This window comes from Balaenoptera ricei, chromosome 2, assembly GCF_028023285.1.
Source record: "Balaenoptera ricei isolate mBalRic1 chromosome 2, mBalRic1.hap2, whole genome shotgun sequence".
Taxonomy (NCBI): Eukaryota; Metazoa; Chordata; class Mammalia; order Artiodactyla; family Balaenopteridae; genus Balaenoptera; species Balaenoptera ricei.
This window is the reverse complement of record NC_082640.1, coordinates 186568104-186584565: the sequence shown is the minus strand read 5'-3', so window position 1 is coordinate 186584565 and position 16462 is coordinate 186568104. Positions and strand designations below refer to the sequence as shown.

The following is a 16462-nucleotide window of genomic DNA, read 5'->3' as shown; positions in this document are numbered from 1 at the left end:
TGCGGCTGAGGGCATTATTTGCTTTCTAAAAAGTCTGGGCAGTGGGTATTTCAAGAAGCAGCTCTCCTGGGGCCCAGCAGGTGTTTACTCACACTTATTTCAGAGCAGGGAAGACTAGATGAATAATTAAATATGAGGAGATGAGCTCAGGGGAAGGCTGAACAAATGAAGCACAGCCAAAAGGAAGGCCATCAACACGCTTATTACACAAAACCACCTCCCCGGGGTGCCTGCCCAGCACCTCATCACTTTCAGACCAGAAACCAAGGGCTGGGTCGCCGGCATTTAGTCAAACAACAAAATTACATTATGACAAAAATAATTTTACCTCTTCCTTACATCGATTTATAGGCAAATCAGGATATTTATAAGTTGTCTCTGGGATGCACATCACATTGCTTGATTTAGCTAAAGGTGGCCTTGGACCTGGATTCAGACAAAACAAATACAATGCTATTTCTTATATGAAAAAAGACAAGGTAGACAACCTACTGTTTTATCTATATATACAGCAAGCTGTACACACACACAAATACACATTCTACAGGCTAACGCTGTGAGCAGGGTAATTAGAAAATTCCCTTAGCACCCACTGCTAATAACTTATACAAGCTGAGCACCACCTTACCCTCCGTGAGAGCAATCAGTGCTGTAGGCTCAGCACTACCTGCTAAGATAAAAGATCTGCAGAGCACAGTACTCATCACTTGACAATGGCACAAAAATGATTAGCGTAAAGAACAAACTTTTACTTGAAATTTCACACCAATTTGTTAAGTGTTCATTCCTTGCTACTAAAATACATCAGTAGTAGACAACCAAACACCCTAAGGATACCTTGGGAACAAGCACCCTGGAAGGGACAACTTTACTCTGACAAAGACACACCTTGGGGGGCTTCCCTGGTGGCGCAGTGGTTGACAGTCCGCCTGCCAATGCAGGGGACGTGGGTTCGATCCCTGCTCTGGGAAGATCCCACATGCCGCGGACCAACTAAACCCGTGCGCCACAACTACTGAGCCTGCGCTCTAGAGCCTGTGAGCCACAACTACTGAGCCCGCATGCCACAACTACTGAAGCCCGCGCACCTAGAGCCCGTGCTCCACAATGAGAAAAGCCACCGCAATGAGAAGCCCGTGCGCTGCAACGAAGAGTAGCCCCCGCTCACCGCAAGTAGAGAAGGCCCGTAAGCAGCAACGAAGACCCAACACAGCCAAAAATAAATAAATAAAATAAAATAAATTTATTACTTAAAGAAAAAAAGAAAGACACACCCTGGGGAGCTCTGCCCAGCCCTGTTACTGAACATCCTCCTGTACATACACGCACTACACTCCGGATGCCACAAATTCTTGACAAATCATCAAAATTCACAGGATACAGACTTCTATTGGGAAGGAAGTTTGACTTCCAAAGTAAATAAACTTTGAAAGCTTCCCTGTCTCTCCCAAACTCAGCACTGAGCTGGCTCCCTCCCCAGGTCTCCCCTCAACGCCCCCCTCCCTGTTCCTCCCAGCCCTTTGCTTCTCTGCCCCAGCCTCTCCCTCTGTTCTGCCATCACCCTTCCCACTTGACACACGTGTCCATGCTTTGCTTTTGCTCTCCTACATTTTCCCCTACACATACTCTCAGTTTCAAAATCGGTCTAACTATATAATTAAAATATGGCTATTTTCCTACAGTTGAATCAAGATGTGCAGTACTTGTTCTGAATTTTAAGAACAGAGGAGACCGTTCTGATCTCTCTCAAAGCAAAAACAGTTTCTCTTTGGAAGCAGAGTTCCTTCTAGGGCATCGCGGCACTGACTTCGGGGGAAAGTTCTCTAAGTCCTGCCCTCAACAGCTTTCTAACCTTCTAGTCTCCTCACTAGTGACCGCCAAACTCCAAAGCGTGCATTTCTGTCCACTCTCACATCTCACTCTCCTTCCGTTGCTCCACTTAGCTTTAAAGAAACACAATCACTGACGCTGTCCTGTGTTCCCACTGGTACACTTGCGCTCAATCTCACCCCTTCCAGAAGCACTCTCAGCTAAAAAGCCCTTTAATTTAACCACACTACCTTCAAAACATGTAGCAAAACTCAACGTGTGGGACTTCCCTGGTGGCGCAGTGGTTAAGAATCCGCCTGCCAAGGCAGGGAACATGGGTTCGAGCCCTGGTCTGGGAAGATCCCAGATGCCGCGGAGCAGCTAAGCCCGTGCGCCACAACTACTGAGCTTGCGCTCCAGAGCCCACGAGCCACAGCTACTGAGCCCACGTGCCACAACTACTGAAGTCCTCGCGCCTAGAGCCCGTGCTCCACAACAAGAGAAGCCACCGCAATGAGAAGCCCGCGCACCGCAACCGAGAATAGCCCCCGCTCGCCGCAACTACAGAAAGCCCGTGTGCAACAACAAAGACCCAACGCAGCCAAAAATAAATTTAAAAAAAAACAAAAAAAAACTCAATGTGTGAACAGTTCCTAACTTACAAATGGTTCCAAGATTTTATATTATTTAGAATTCTAAATGATGGCTGGGTACCCAGGCCAGTCTACAAATGCAAGGACTGAGATGATATACGCATAAATAGGGAAAAAATAGAGACCTTCCCATTCTTGGTGTTGGTAGGCTTATCAATCAATAATAGGCCTTCTTAACACAAAGGGAAGGGATGAGACTCCAAACAAACGAGGAGAGACAGAGGGAGGAGCTCCTGAGCTGTGACACCGCTGGGAGACGCAGTGACAGGGAGTGGGACGCAGGGTGAGAGGGACAAGGCCTGCACGGGGAAGAGAGGTGACACAGACTCTTTAGAAAGACAGAAAGGCAGCAGCTGTATTTTTTGCTCAGAACCTGCACCCGTGGCTCACGGTGCTGCTAAACGAGCCACCACTTTGACAACACTGATGTGACTTACATTCCTTGATTACATGCATTTTGAAGGTTGCTGCTTAAAGACAGAAATGCTACAAGAAAAGAATTGCAGAAGTCCTAACTGTATTGTCTAAACCACAGCCCTCTCTGTGTTTAACAAGAAACACAGGCTGACATTTTTAGGTCACTGGCTGCAGCCGACCGAGCGCAAATCAAGTCCAGCCTCCACATCCACCGCCAGAGGGAAGACAGGAAGCAAAAGACATGTTCACGGCTGTGCAGCTCTTTCACCTGTGCAGCAGCAACCAAATCAAAGGAGGAGGCCAGGAAAATATTACAGGTAAGTTCTCAAAGAAAAGAAAATGGGTAATTTAACGCAAATCAACAAACCACATACAGCAAAGTGTAATCCAAAAGTGATATGAGAAGTACCTCAACCTCAAATTTTATTTTCCTGTTATCTCTTTATCCAAGGTTATTAACATCAAAATATCTCACATGAACTGGAAAAAACTGGAAACCATGAAAATTGCTAGTTTCTCAAATATAAAATCTAACCAAAAAAATTCAGGAGTCAGGGTTCCAAACAGTATATAATGGATTTTAACTGGAGAACATAATAACATTTCTTATCATAAAATCTAGACACTGTATACTATAGAAAATAAGTTTAATTACTGCATTGCTCATTTAAGCATAAAATTAAATCTTCAAAATAATTACATATCACTTTCTCCAAGTATGGGTTGGTATTCCAAATACAAAATTAAACTTAATTTGAATATTTCCCTTCTCAGTTATTGAAAACTCCATACAGGCCATTCTCTTAAACTCAAAAGAAAAGCTATCAAAGGGATGGAAACAACCACCAAAAATATCACCAAATTAAAAGGGAGGTAGCACTGTGGCATTTAATCACAACTAAGGACACCATCCCAGGACAAATTCAAAACTGCTATATGAAAACAACAGAAACCCTGCAGGAGTCCACAGCTTGGAACCAAGGTCAAGCTGTTCAGAAATGCTACTAAATCTCAATTTTAAAAAATGATTTACTTTAAACTATATAAAATATTCTAATGTAATTCACAGAAATTCACGGAATGTGCGTTCTTGGATTTCTACTTAGAAATAATTTTTTAAAACAGTTATACAGATGAAATAACACCTGTATCGCGCCAAAAGCAAAGGTATTTTTTAATTATTATTTTTTAATTTATTATTTATTTATTATTTATTTATTTATTTTTTTGGCTGCATTGGGTCTTCGTTGCAGTACATGGGCTTCTCACTGCGGTGGCTTCTCTTGTTGCAGAGCACGGGCTCTAGGCACACGGGCTTCAGTAGTTGTGGCATGTGGGCTCAGTAGTTGTGGCTTGCGGGCTCCAGAGCGCAGGTTCAGTAGTTGTGGCTCACGGGCTTAGTTGCTCCGCAGCATGTGGGATCTTCCCAGACCAGGGCTCGAATCCATGTCCCCTGCTGGCAGGCGGATTCTTAACCACTGCACCACCAGGGAAGCCCCAGCAAAGGTATTCTGAATCAAAGTATTTTAAACTGGATATAACAAAATTTTCATGTTGAAACCTTGGGGCTGGACTGGAATTAGAGGTACCAGTGCGATCTCACAGTTTTAATGTAAATAGACAGAATAGGGATAGAAACAGCTGTGTGTACACACACACACACACGAGAACCTCATCTCTTCCCCACAGGCACTGCCGCACTTCAAAGCATGGAGTGGCACCTCCTGCCTCCTGTGGCCCCTCTCCTCCCTCACATCCCCATCCGTGCATCACCTGGTCACTCACATATACAAACCTCAAGCACACCACTGCTGGTCCTGGAGCATGCCATAGGGATTGCCACTGTGTGGAGGTGACTAGATTACAAATGAGTGCCTGCAAGTGCAAGTGTCTGCTCTTGTAACTTTTGATTTGGATTCATATTTGAAACTGCTATTTGCTTTCTCTGTCCATGGCATCTTAATATATTTGGAGCTTTTCACTAGGCAGTCACATAGCTTTGAGTGCACTTGGAGGATTCACTCAACGACCAATGTTTATCAAGGTGTGTGCCAGGGACGGTGTGAAGCAATGAGAATATAAGTTAAAAAGACCTGGTCCCGCCCCTTACAGAGATTATCATTTAATCATGTAGTTACACAAATAAATGCTTTTGGAGGTAAATGCTCTGAAAGATAAACTCTCTGGGGACTTAGGACAAGGGTTTCTGACTTGAGCTGGGGTATCAGGAAAGTAACAATTGAGCTTGGAGCTGAAGGATGAATAGATGTTACAGAAGTTACCTAGACAGTTTGGGGATCAGGGGAGGGGAAAATGTGTGCAGAGGGCCTGTAATAGGAGAAAGCCTGGGGTGTGGGTGGGCAGGGTCAGTTGGAGACTGAATAACAGCCCTCCACAGAGACCCTCACCCTCCTCTTCAGAACATGTGGTGACTGTGCTGCATCACATGGTGAAAGGAACTTTACAGATTAAGCTGAGGAGCTTGAGGTGGAGGGGCTGTGTGGGTGGGTCTGGTGTAATCGCAGGGCTCTTAGCGGAGTCAGTCGTAGATGTGAGGACAGAAGCCGGAGTGAAACAAGGAGGGGGCAGTGAGCCAGGGAGTGCGGGCGGCTTCTCGAAGCTGAAGAGGTGGGGAATGGGTTCTTCCCCAGAGCCTCCAGAAGGAACCAGCTGTGCAGACCTCTGGATCTTAGCCCAGACTGCTTTTGGACCTCTGACGTTCAGAGCTGTAAGAGAATACCGTAAGTGTGTGTTGTTTTAAGCTCCTAAGGTTGGGATCACGTGTCACAGGAGCAGTAGAAGACGAATGCGGTTGTGTTGGATGAGGCTGGATGAGATATAGGCCCAACTGGTGACAGGGCCTGGGGCCGTGACTAAGAATTTTAGCTTTAATACTCAGAGCAAGGGGAAGCTGTTGAAGGTTCTCGGTTCACCTTGGCATGAGTGTGTGCGGGTGGGGGAATGTCGAGGGGTGAGGTCAGTGTTTGGAGAAGACCGCTCTGGTAATTCTGGAGAGACTGGACTGGTGGGGGCCAGCATGGACATGAGGAGAAGTCCAGGCGAGACTGGATGGGGACTGACGACTGGGGTGACGGCATAGAGTGGGGAGCCGGTCGTGGGATGGCCGGACAGGACCAGGTGATGCACGGATGGGGATGTGAGGGAGGAGAGGGGCCGCAGGAAGCAGGAGGTGCCGCTCCATGCTTTGAAGTGCGGCAGTGCCTGTGGGGAAGAGATGAGGGTGTGTGTGTGTGTGTGTGTGTGTGTGTGTGTGTGTGTACACACACAGCTGTTTCTATCCCTATTCTATTTACATTAAAACTGTGAGATCGCACTGGTACCTCTAATTCCAGTCCAGCCCCAAGGTTTCAACATGAAAATTTTGTTATATCCAGTTACTTTGATTCAAAATACCTTTGCTGGGGCTTCCCTGGTGGTGCAGTGGTTAAGAATCCGCCTGCCAGCAGGGGACATAGATTCGAGCCCTGGTCTGGGAAGATCCCACATGCTGTGGAGCAACTAAGCCCGTAACAAGAAGGATCACATCATCAAGAGTCATCTGAAAACTAACACACTTCCCCAAAAGGAAATATTAAATGACAGATGTCTTTCCACAATAACACATAGCTATTTCAGGCTTCTATCAAAGTCCACACACTCCCCTACACAGATAAAAATCACCAGGCCTCTGTTCACTGACATTTAAGAGACTTCTAAGGCTTCCCATAAATAAGCAACGATGCAATAAATGTTCTTACACGTACTACGTTGTACTTTTCTTAGAATAAGTAAATATTGAATCAAAGGACACACTATCACTTTGAACTATCACTTCTGGTAATAAGGTACTGGGCTGTTCACACAAATATTCCTTCTGAGGACAACTAAAGATGCTAGATGAAATATACAAACATCATCTTTAAAAAACCGAAAGCTTGGCAAGAGAGAGAGGAAACACCAGGCCAAAGTCTATAGTAAGCCAAGAACACAGAGAGGAAGACAAAGAATTCAAAGCTGCTTCTGCCTTAGGAGAAAGATAAACAATGAGAAATTAACCTGCATATACTAGAGTGACCAAAAAAATGAAAAACACAAAACTGCATGAGAGAGTTGGGGCATAGATAATGGCTCAGAATTTTCCAGAATTGATGAAGGATACCAATATTTTATATTGTCAAGAAGCCCAAATAAATACCAAGAAGAATAAGGATTAGTATACTTCTACGTATGGACTATATTTCATAATTTTCAAAAAGGCTGGAAAATATTACTCTAACCCCAACTTCTGTCCCTAAGTCCCAGCATAAGTACACAGGGTAGAAACAAAGGAGGCAGAACTTCCTGACTAGGAAGTCAGGTAGGAAGTTTGTGACGGATAACCTTTTATAAAGCAAAAAAATCAAAAACTTACTTCTGTCATATGAATACGGCCTAATGCTAATAAGACAGTCAGCTCACTAAAAGAAAGTGCATACTCACAGAAAGTAACTAGCTTAAACCTAAACTCTGAACAGTTGTATCCTTGTATCTCCTCCTTCGGAGGAGGAGAGGTTAAGAAGGATCTTCACCTTTTATTGTATACATTTATGTACTATTTAAATTTTTGTTTTAATATGATTATTATTTTTAAAACTATTATAATTTTAATAACAATAAAATAATTTTATAATAATGTATTATTATTAAAATTATAATAACAATTTTAAGTAATTCTAATTAATAGTAAGGTCAGGGACCGTTATTAGTCTTCCAAAGGACAGACTATTTAGACACTATACTTAAGAGAGAAAAACATGAGCAACTCACAACACATCACACACTCACAATTTATAATCTATCATATACTCATCCCCCCAAAATCCTGAATTAACAAGCAATATGGATTCTTTATTGATCAAAATACATTTCTTAAAGACTTTTAAGAAGTTAATGTTTTAACATGTGAACAACTCACATATCATATTTTATGATATTTAAAGATACTCGTTTACCTGGCCCACTGGTTGAACGACCACTGCCATACATATCAAACTCTTGTGCTTCAAGTTTTCTGTATTTGTTAATATACTCCGTCTCTGAGCTCTTTTGGCTCAGTGGCCTGCAAAGAATATTAAAAGTTAGTATACTGTTTACAAAAAGCTAAGAAATTCCCACATGCTAGCAGAATTCTTGAATAGTTACTTTTTCATTAAGTCCTATACGAAAAACTGCAAATCGTCAATAAACAAATGAAAATACACTCAAATTCACAGTCAGTCACCAAATAGATGCAAATTAAAACAATGAGAAACCTTTTCCACCCTCTGAATTGGCAAGAAGAACAACTATGCTTAGGTTACGAGGAGAGGGAGGCAGATGGGTACAAGCGGTTACTCTGCAGAGCACTATGACCTGTCCTATTAACCTCTGAACACATCTCCCGCCAGCCGACACTTCTTTCCTCAGTATCTTCCCCAAGGGCAGTATTTGCACCTGCAGACAAGGAAGCACATGCAAAGACACATATGGGAGCTGTAGGGGTTCAGAACGAGCCTCCCCAAAATGTGTCACTTTTGTATGAGGATTATTTTGAACTAAAGGAGGTCAAGACGCTACAGGTTCAGGAGAGCAAAGAAGCAAAACATCCTCTGACATAAATCGTAGCAATGTGTTTTCTTAGGTCAGTCTCCCAAGGCAATAGAAATAAAAGCAAAAATAAACAAAGGGACCTAATCAAACTTACAACCTTTTGCACAGCAAAGGAAACCATAAAAAAAAAAGACAACCTACAGAATGGGAGAAAATATTTGCAAATGATGCGACAGACAAGGGCTTAATTTCCAAACTATACCAATGGCTCACACAGCTCAGTATCAAAAAAAAAACAACCCAATCAAAAAATGGGCAGAAGACCTGAGTAGACATTTCTCCACAGAAGACATCCAGGTGGCCAAGAGGCACATGAAAAGATGCTCAACATTGCTAATTATTAGAGAAATGCAAATCAAAAGTACCATGAGGTATCACCTCATACTAGTCAGAATGGCCATCATCAAAAAATCTACAAATAATAAATGCTGGAGAGGGTGTGGAGAAAAGAGAACCTTCCTACACTGCTGGTGGGACCGTAAAGTGGCTGTTTTCCAAAACGCAGCCACTATGGAGAACAGTATGGAGGTTCCTTAAAAAACTAAAAATAGAGCTACCATATGATCCAGCAATCCCACTCCTGGGCATATATCCGGAAAAGATGAAAACTCTAATTTGAAAAGATACATGCACCCCAATGTTCACTGCAGCACTATTTACAATAGCCAAGACATGGAAGCAACCCAGATGTTCATCAAAAGATGAATGGATAAAGAAGATGTGGTACTTATATACAATGGAATACTACTCAGCCATAAAAATAATGAAATAATGCCATTTGCAGCAACATGGATGGACCTAGAGATTATCATACTAAGTGAAGTCAGAAAGAGAAAGACAAATACCATATGATACCACTTATATGCGGAATCTAAAATATGATACAAAATGTTTTTTTAAAAAAGATGTTTCTTAAGGTGATAGAATTTTGTTACATCCAGGAAGTGTTATTTCATCAAAAGAATGTTCACTGCATATGCTGCATTTCATACATTCTGTAAAATCTCAGGTATAGGAGATATTTATAAGAATTTTGGCTGTACATGTGAAAACATACAGTTACTTAATTAAGAGTATGATGTCCACACTTTGGTGCATGTAAGACACTATGCAAAGTTAAATGTGTAACAGACGTTTTTAAGAGTGGTAGAATTTATTGCCTCTGGGTAGTGTTTTCTCAGTTAAAGGATATGTGCTGCAATTCATATACTTTTTAAAGATGCACATATAAAAGATGTTTCTAAGAGTCCTACATGTATATGTAAATAAGTACAGAAGTTCTTGCACTAAAAATGGGATTCACACACTGTGGTGCATGTAATAAAACATGTATAGTCACCTATGTAAAAGATATTTCAAAGCGAAATAGAATTTTGTTATATCTAGGTAATGTTTATTCAGTGAAAGTATGTGTTAACCTCACGTGCTGCTTTTAATACACTCTGTAGAGGCCAGAAAAAAATAAAATAAAATAAAAAATTTTTTAAATAAAATTAAATTAAAATTAAATAAGATACAAATGAATTTACCTATGAAACAGAAACAGACTCACAGACATAGAGAACAGACTTGTGGTTGCCAAGGGGGATAGGGCTGGGGGAGGGAAGGATTGGGAGTTTGCGGTTAGCAGATGCAAACTATTATATATGGAATGGATAAACAACAAGGTCCTACTGTATAGCACAGGGAACTATATTCAATATCCTGTAGTAAACCATAATGGAAAAGAATATGTGTGTGTGTGTGTGTGTGTGTGTGTGTATATAGAGAGCCCCATCTATACAGCAAGGCCAACATCTAATTACCAAACATCTGCTCTCCTTCTTATCATCCTATAAATGACCCTCCTGGGGAATTCCCTGGTGATCCAGTGGTTAGGACTCTGCACTTTCACTGCGGAGGGCCCAGGTTAAATCCCTGACCCGGAAGATCCTGCAAGCCATGCGATGGGGCCAAAAAAAAAAAAAAAAGACCCTTCTGTCCTTGGAAGCCCCCGGCCCCTCTCCCACTCCTTAGTTCAGGATGTCATATATACCTCCTTTTACCGTTCTGTCTTTGAACCTCTCCAGTATGTGGGGTCTCTGACCCTCTCAGGTATGTGGGGTTCCTGAACATGTGAAATTAAATTTTATTTTCTCCTGTTAATCTGTCTCATGTCAATTTAATTTTTAGACCAGCCAGAAGAACCTAGAAGAAGAAAGTTTTCTTCCTCCCCAACAAAGCACTCATTCATTCAGCAAATACTTACTGAACACCTAGCACGTGTGAGGCACTGTCTTAGGCACAGAGATACAGCAGTAAACAAAACAAAGCCCCTGCCCTCACAAAACCAGCATTCCACTGAAGGACGCAGAACAAACATGCAAGATGCTCATGGGGGATACGAAGGGAAAATAAAACAGGGCAAGGGTATAAAGGACCCTCCAAGGAGAGGATATCTTTTCCTGACACCTGTGGTGGTTAAAACCTGGAAAAAAATGAATGACAGAGGGACAAGCTAAACTATGGCATACTCTTACTTAATATGTATCATTTTTAAAGAATGTTATGGCTATATTCGTGCTAATAGATAAAAATGTCCGAAACATTAAGTGGAAAAAAAAGGCAATTGCTATGATATGCAAAATATGCTATCAATTTAATTCTCTTTGTTATCAATGTCTAATGTAAATGCACTGCTATCAGTATGATACCAATTCTTGAAATTTGAGGTTTACTTTAATAAAACGCTATTTGCATTAAAATCTACTTCTGCCTGATATTTATAGTCATATCAGCATACTTCTGGTTACTGTTTACCTGATATTTACTCATTAAGTCACTCAACAAATTAATAATTAAGGGCCAACTCCATGCCAGGCACTGTACTAAGTACCTAAAGCAGTGAGCAGACTGCCCTCATGGAGCTTACAGTCTAGCTGGGGGACGAGAAATAAAGTAAAGCATGGAGTATGTCAGACAGTAATAAAATACAGAAAAATAAGGCCGGAGAAGAGACAGGGCGAGGAGGGTTGCATGTTGATAAGGTGACACACAGGCAAAGATCAGAAGAAAGAGAAGGACTGGGCAGCTCTGTAAGGGCAACATTCACAGGAGAGCAGGAGCCCTGCGGCAAAAGGCCAGGGAGGACAGGAGACCCGTGTGGCTGCAGCAGAGAAAGCCCAGAAGAGGTTTGGGCAGTGGGTAGAGGCACGGGGAAGAGCCAGGGGTTGGGGAGCGGGTACCAGAGGACTGGCACGGGCTAATTTTAAAGATTTTGGCTTTTGCTCTGAGTGAGATGGGTTTTGAGCATAGACAGAGCAATAAAAATATCTGATTCCTATTTTACCAGGATGGCTCTGACTGGGTGAAGTAGGGTGGGGTGATGGGGGTTCAGACACAGCAGAAGCAGAGAGACCACCTAACAGACCAGCATAAAAACCAAGGCCAGAGATGACATCGTTCGGACTAGAGTGGCAGCAGTGAAAGTGCAGCCCATAGAATATGCTGACATATTAGACCTGGGGTCTGAAAAAAACAAAGGAGTCAAGAATGAGTCCAAGGTTCCCGTTTCCAGTAAGATGGCGTAAGCACGCTGCACCCTGTGCCTCCCACAGAATGAAGCTGTAACCCCCGGGCAGAATGCCCGAGCAGCTGTTGGAGGACTTTAACAAGTAAAGAGTAAGAGGCAGATCGGGGAAGAAGGCCAGAATTCAGAGCACCAAACCAGCGGCAGAAGCTCATCATTTTTTATCTCTGGTGGCCCGACCTGAACTCCCGAGCTACAAAATGCACGTGGCACTGGCACAGGACCCCAGGACCAGCTCTAGCTGTGCCCTGGGGGGCAGGAAAGGGGACTCCAAATACTCAAAACGGGGGCAGTGCACACCTTACATTTTTCTTTTCTCCATTCTCTCACAAGCCAGGTGCGGCAGGAGCATCCAACTCCGAGGGAGGGAAACTCCCTCTACAAGAGGGTGGGGCAGACTCTCACTGCCTTTTTTCTTTCTCTGCTCTCCCACTGCTTGGCCTGGGAGGCAGGCATCACTGCAGGAAGTGCCTGGCAGAGCAGGGCAACAAAGCCCCTGTCTTCTGGCCAGAGGACCAGCAAAGGGAGGCCCTGGGCTGGGAAAGCACCAGGGAGACCGCAGACACCTGAGAACCTCTAGCAACTGCTGGGCACACCCCTGGGCTGGCAGGCGTGCCCTGACCCCAAACAGCCCATCACAGACTTTGAGAACTGAGCTACAGGACGGCCACTAGATGGCACAGTGCAGGACAGACCCAGACAGCCCTGCAAAGGCTCTGAAAACCAGAGGGACCTTGAATCCACTGCCCATAGGAAGCTGGCTGGAACTTGCAGCCTGAACACAGCTGGTCAGCTGCATTCCCCACAGGATTTAAACAAGACCCAGAGTCCCATAATATAATATAATATTCAAAATACCCAGGATACGCCACACAGTTACTGGGCATACGAGGAATCAGGAAAATCTCCTGGGTGGAACAATGACTACTTACTTTGAATAATGGTTATCCAATTTGGGGACCCCTACACCTCAAACCAACCTCAAATCAATTTCAAACCAACTCAACACCCAGGGGTACTTATTTTTTTAAGCCTAAAAAGCTGATCTTCTTCTGTATGTTATAACTTTGAAGTAAAGAAGGGCTTAAACAAAAACACAAGAAAGGAAAAGTCAAAAAAGGAAAATATCAACAAACTGAACTAAACTATAATATAAAACCTATGAACGATGTCTATAAAGGTTAAAGAGCAAGAACAGCGGTCACTCTAGAGTGAACATCTGCAGCACAGAACGCAGACGTACACTAAGAACTCTCTTAAGTCAGTAAGATATGGACAACCCAATAGAATATGATTTTTAACATGAAAAAGTACATCTTAGTGTGTTTCAATTAGAGTATTTTAAAGAGGGAATAATATTGGGAAAAGGAATTTAACATCACAGTTTCTCAAATATTAACTGCATCTTTAATAGCCAAAAAAAAAAAAGAACCAACCAATAATTCAGAACTTTGAATTCAGTAGCAAAGGAATTAAAAACAGAAAGATATTAGTCCCCTCACAATGAAAAATCTTCCTTTAATTGCAATCAAATGCTGCTGAGAACTGTAAAGGCCCCCTGACCACAAATATATACAAGTTGTATATAAACAACCTGGCTCCTTAGCCTGCCCTTCGAGATTCCAAAATTTTATCTTTTTAGACTTAAGTACTTCCTTACACATCTTAAACTTTTACACACACACATTATGAATGATATGATCCTATCTCACTTCAAGTCATAAAATTTTTTGCTGTTCAGCTAAGAAGATAAAGCCTAGAAAACCATGACAAAGACCAAAAAGAAATTAACCTAACTGCTTCACAGTTTAAGCTTTATGTCTTCCACACAAAATAGCCTAATGAGGTTGCAATTCATTAGAAATAATTCATGTATTCAACTTACTAATATGTGTGACGAATAAAATCCAACATTAATCTGGTTATACTCCCAACAAACAGGAAGGATTAATGCAAAGGTACTTCCTTACCTTGATCTACAAATATTTCTGTTCTCTATCTACACGGTAGTAGGGGAACTACTGTAATCAGAGAATGACATTTGAGCTCTATTTCAATCTAACAATCTCAGGAAATAGGACAGAAAAAATAAAATGTATAATAATACAAGTAGCACACACTAAGTACTAGGAAAATTGGCTTACGCGAGGAAGATCAAAGGAAAATGCACTGAATGTGAGCCAAGGTGTAAGAAAAGTTCTGTGAAGGTCAGACTTGAGTCTCAATAGCCAGCTAGGCGCTAATAGGTCAAGCCGAGGAGGGAGCTGGCCACATGAAGCGCTTTGTGTGGCTTCCTCGTTGGTCTTTAAACCTCTGCTCAAAGGACAGCCCCTACCCAGAAAGGCCTTCCCTGACCTCCACAGTGAACTGGGGAGGCCTCGAGTGTATCATGACCACTGCACTGGGTGATTTGGGTCCTCGGGTTCATCTTCCCACTAGAAGACGGGCTCCATGAGGGCAGACAATAGGTCTGTCTGGTCCACTGCTGCATCCCCAGTCCCTAACCTGCATCTAGGACATGGCACAGTCAAAAGTATCTGCTGAGCTAATGACAGCTGCAAATAAGTGGAGGACAGAACAGAACCTAGTCATAAGGGACTATTAGTTTAACAGTAAAGAGAAATAAAACCGGAGTTCAAAGAAACAGGGCACGGGGGCCAAGGGAAAAATGTTTTTCCCTCAGACATAAGAAAAAATTAGTTGGTATTGAAACTGAGCCCTGAAAAAAAGAGTTACAGTATAGGGACTTCCCTGGTGGCACAGTAGTTAAAAATCCACCTGCCAGTGCAGGGGACACAGGTTTGATCCTTGGTCCAGGAAGATCTCACATGCCGCAGAGCAACTAAGCCCGTACGCCACAACTACTGAGCCCGTGTGCCACAACTACTGAGCCTGCGCTGTAGAGCCCACGAGCCACAACTAATGAGCCCGCACACCACAACTACTGAGCCCGCGCGCCACAACTACTGAGCCCGCACGCCACAACTGAAGCCCATGCGCCACAAATGCTGAAGCCCACGTGCCCTAGAGCCCGCATGCTGCAACTACTGAAGCCCGCAAGCCTAGAGCCCATGCTCCACAACAAGAGAAGCCACCGCAATGAGAAGCCCGCGCACCGCAATGAGGAGTAGGCCCCGCTCGCCGCAACTAGAGAAAGCCCTCGTGCAGCAACGAAGACCCAACACAGGCAAAAATAAATAAATACGAGAATTACAGTACAGGTACATGGAAAAGAAAAACGAACATCTCAGAAGAGAGAGTCAGTGTGACCAAAGCTGAAGTGCCGGAGGGAGCACGGCCTGCATGGGGCAGTCAGGCTTGGCTGACGCAACAGACAGACTCAGGTAGAGCAAGAAAGCAAGCCAGGGAAGAAGGGATAGGCAAGACTGCAGAGGGCCTGGAACAGAAAGTCGGTTTATGCTCCATATCCAATACATTTTTGATATTTTTGTTACCATTTCAGAGGCAAAAAATTTAAAAATTAAAGCAATGACAAGGAGGTTATTCAAAGGGAGAAGCAGCATGACTCATCATAACTGCAGTAGAAAATCAGGTAGGACCGTTCTGTCATGATAAACTTTACTCCCCTCCCTTTCACAGTACTGTACACAACGTAATATGAAAACCTTCTAGTTACAGATGATGAATCCTGACATCTGGGTTTTTCTAACATATAAGCAACAGGAGCTGGAGGCTGACCACACACATCACTCTTGATCACGCATGACATGCAGGTCTGATGTAAACGAGGTCTATTCTTCACAGTTCATTTGAAGGAAAAGGCACCAGAAGAAACAAATATTATAAAAGGAAAAGCCACTACACAGTCATTTAACACAGAACTAGAGAGCAAAGAACCTGTCCATGCTTAAACCAAAGACACACACCTCTCGGGAATAGAAAATTAGCACAATAAAGACCAATTCCACATCGGTACTCGCCCAAACTGTGAGTATAAGTTTCACTTTCAGCTCCAAAAGAAAACACGAAAATGATTTTCTATAATGAACTATAAGATTTCGTTGTGAACTTGATATGTTCTCATGTCTCAATTTTTTTTCTGACCTTAATCTATTATTGCCTTATCACCATGTTTTTAGAGATTATAAAGTATATTTTAAAGTTATCTACCTAAGTGTATATACTGTCCTCTAGCATTACAACTTGTTTAAATATACAAATTTAAATACTATTTAGAAAGAAAAACAAAATGTGTACAGACCATAACATTTACTAAATATTTCACACATGACTGATATCAGCATTCTTTGCCTACTTTGCTCGACTGTAACGAGGTTTCTCAGAATGTATATTGTGCAAATAGTCAAGTCTGATCTACTTTTCCTGCTTTCATTAGAGGGGACAGTGACCTGGCTTCTAAACGGCC

General features: G+C 42.7%; 1 protein-coding gene across 1 annotated transcript in view; it reads right to left on the bottom strand.

The window, feature by feature from the left end:
- The window catches only part of TDRD9 (tudor domain containing 9), a 109047-nt gene that overhangs the window by 80302 nt on the left and 12283 nt on the right, over window positions 1-16462 (bottom strand). Inside the window, exons 2-3 of the mRNA XM_059915878.1 lie at window positions 7871-7977; window positions 329-426 (exon numbers count right to left, since the gene is read on the bottom strand). Of these exons, the coding sequence (XP_059771861.1) occupies window positions 329-426; window positions 7871-7977 (205 nt within the window). The remainder of the gene's footprint in view (window positions 1-328; window positions 427-7870; window positions 7978-16462) is intronic.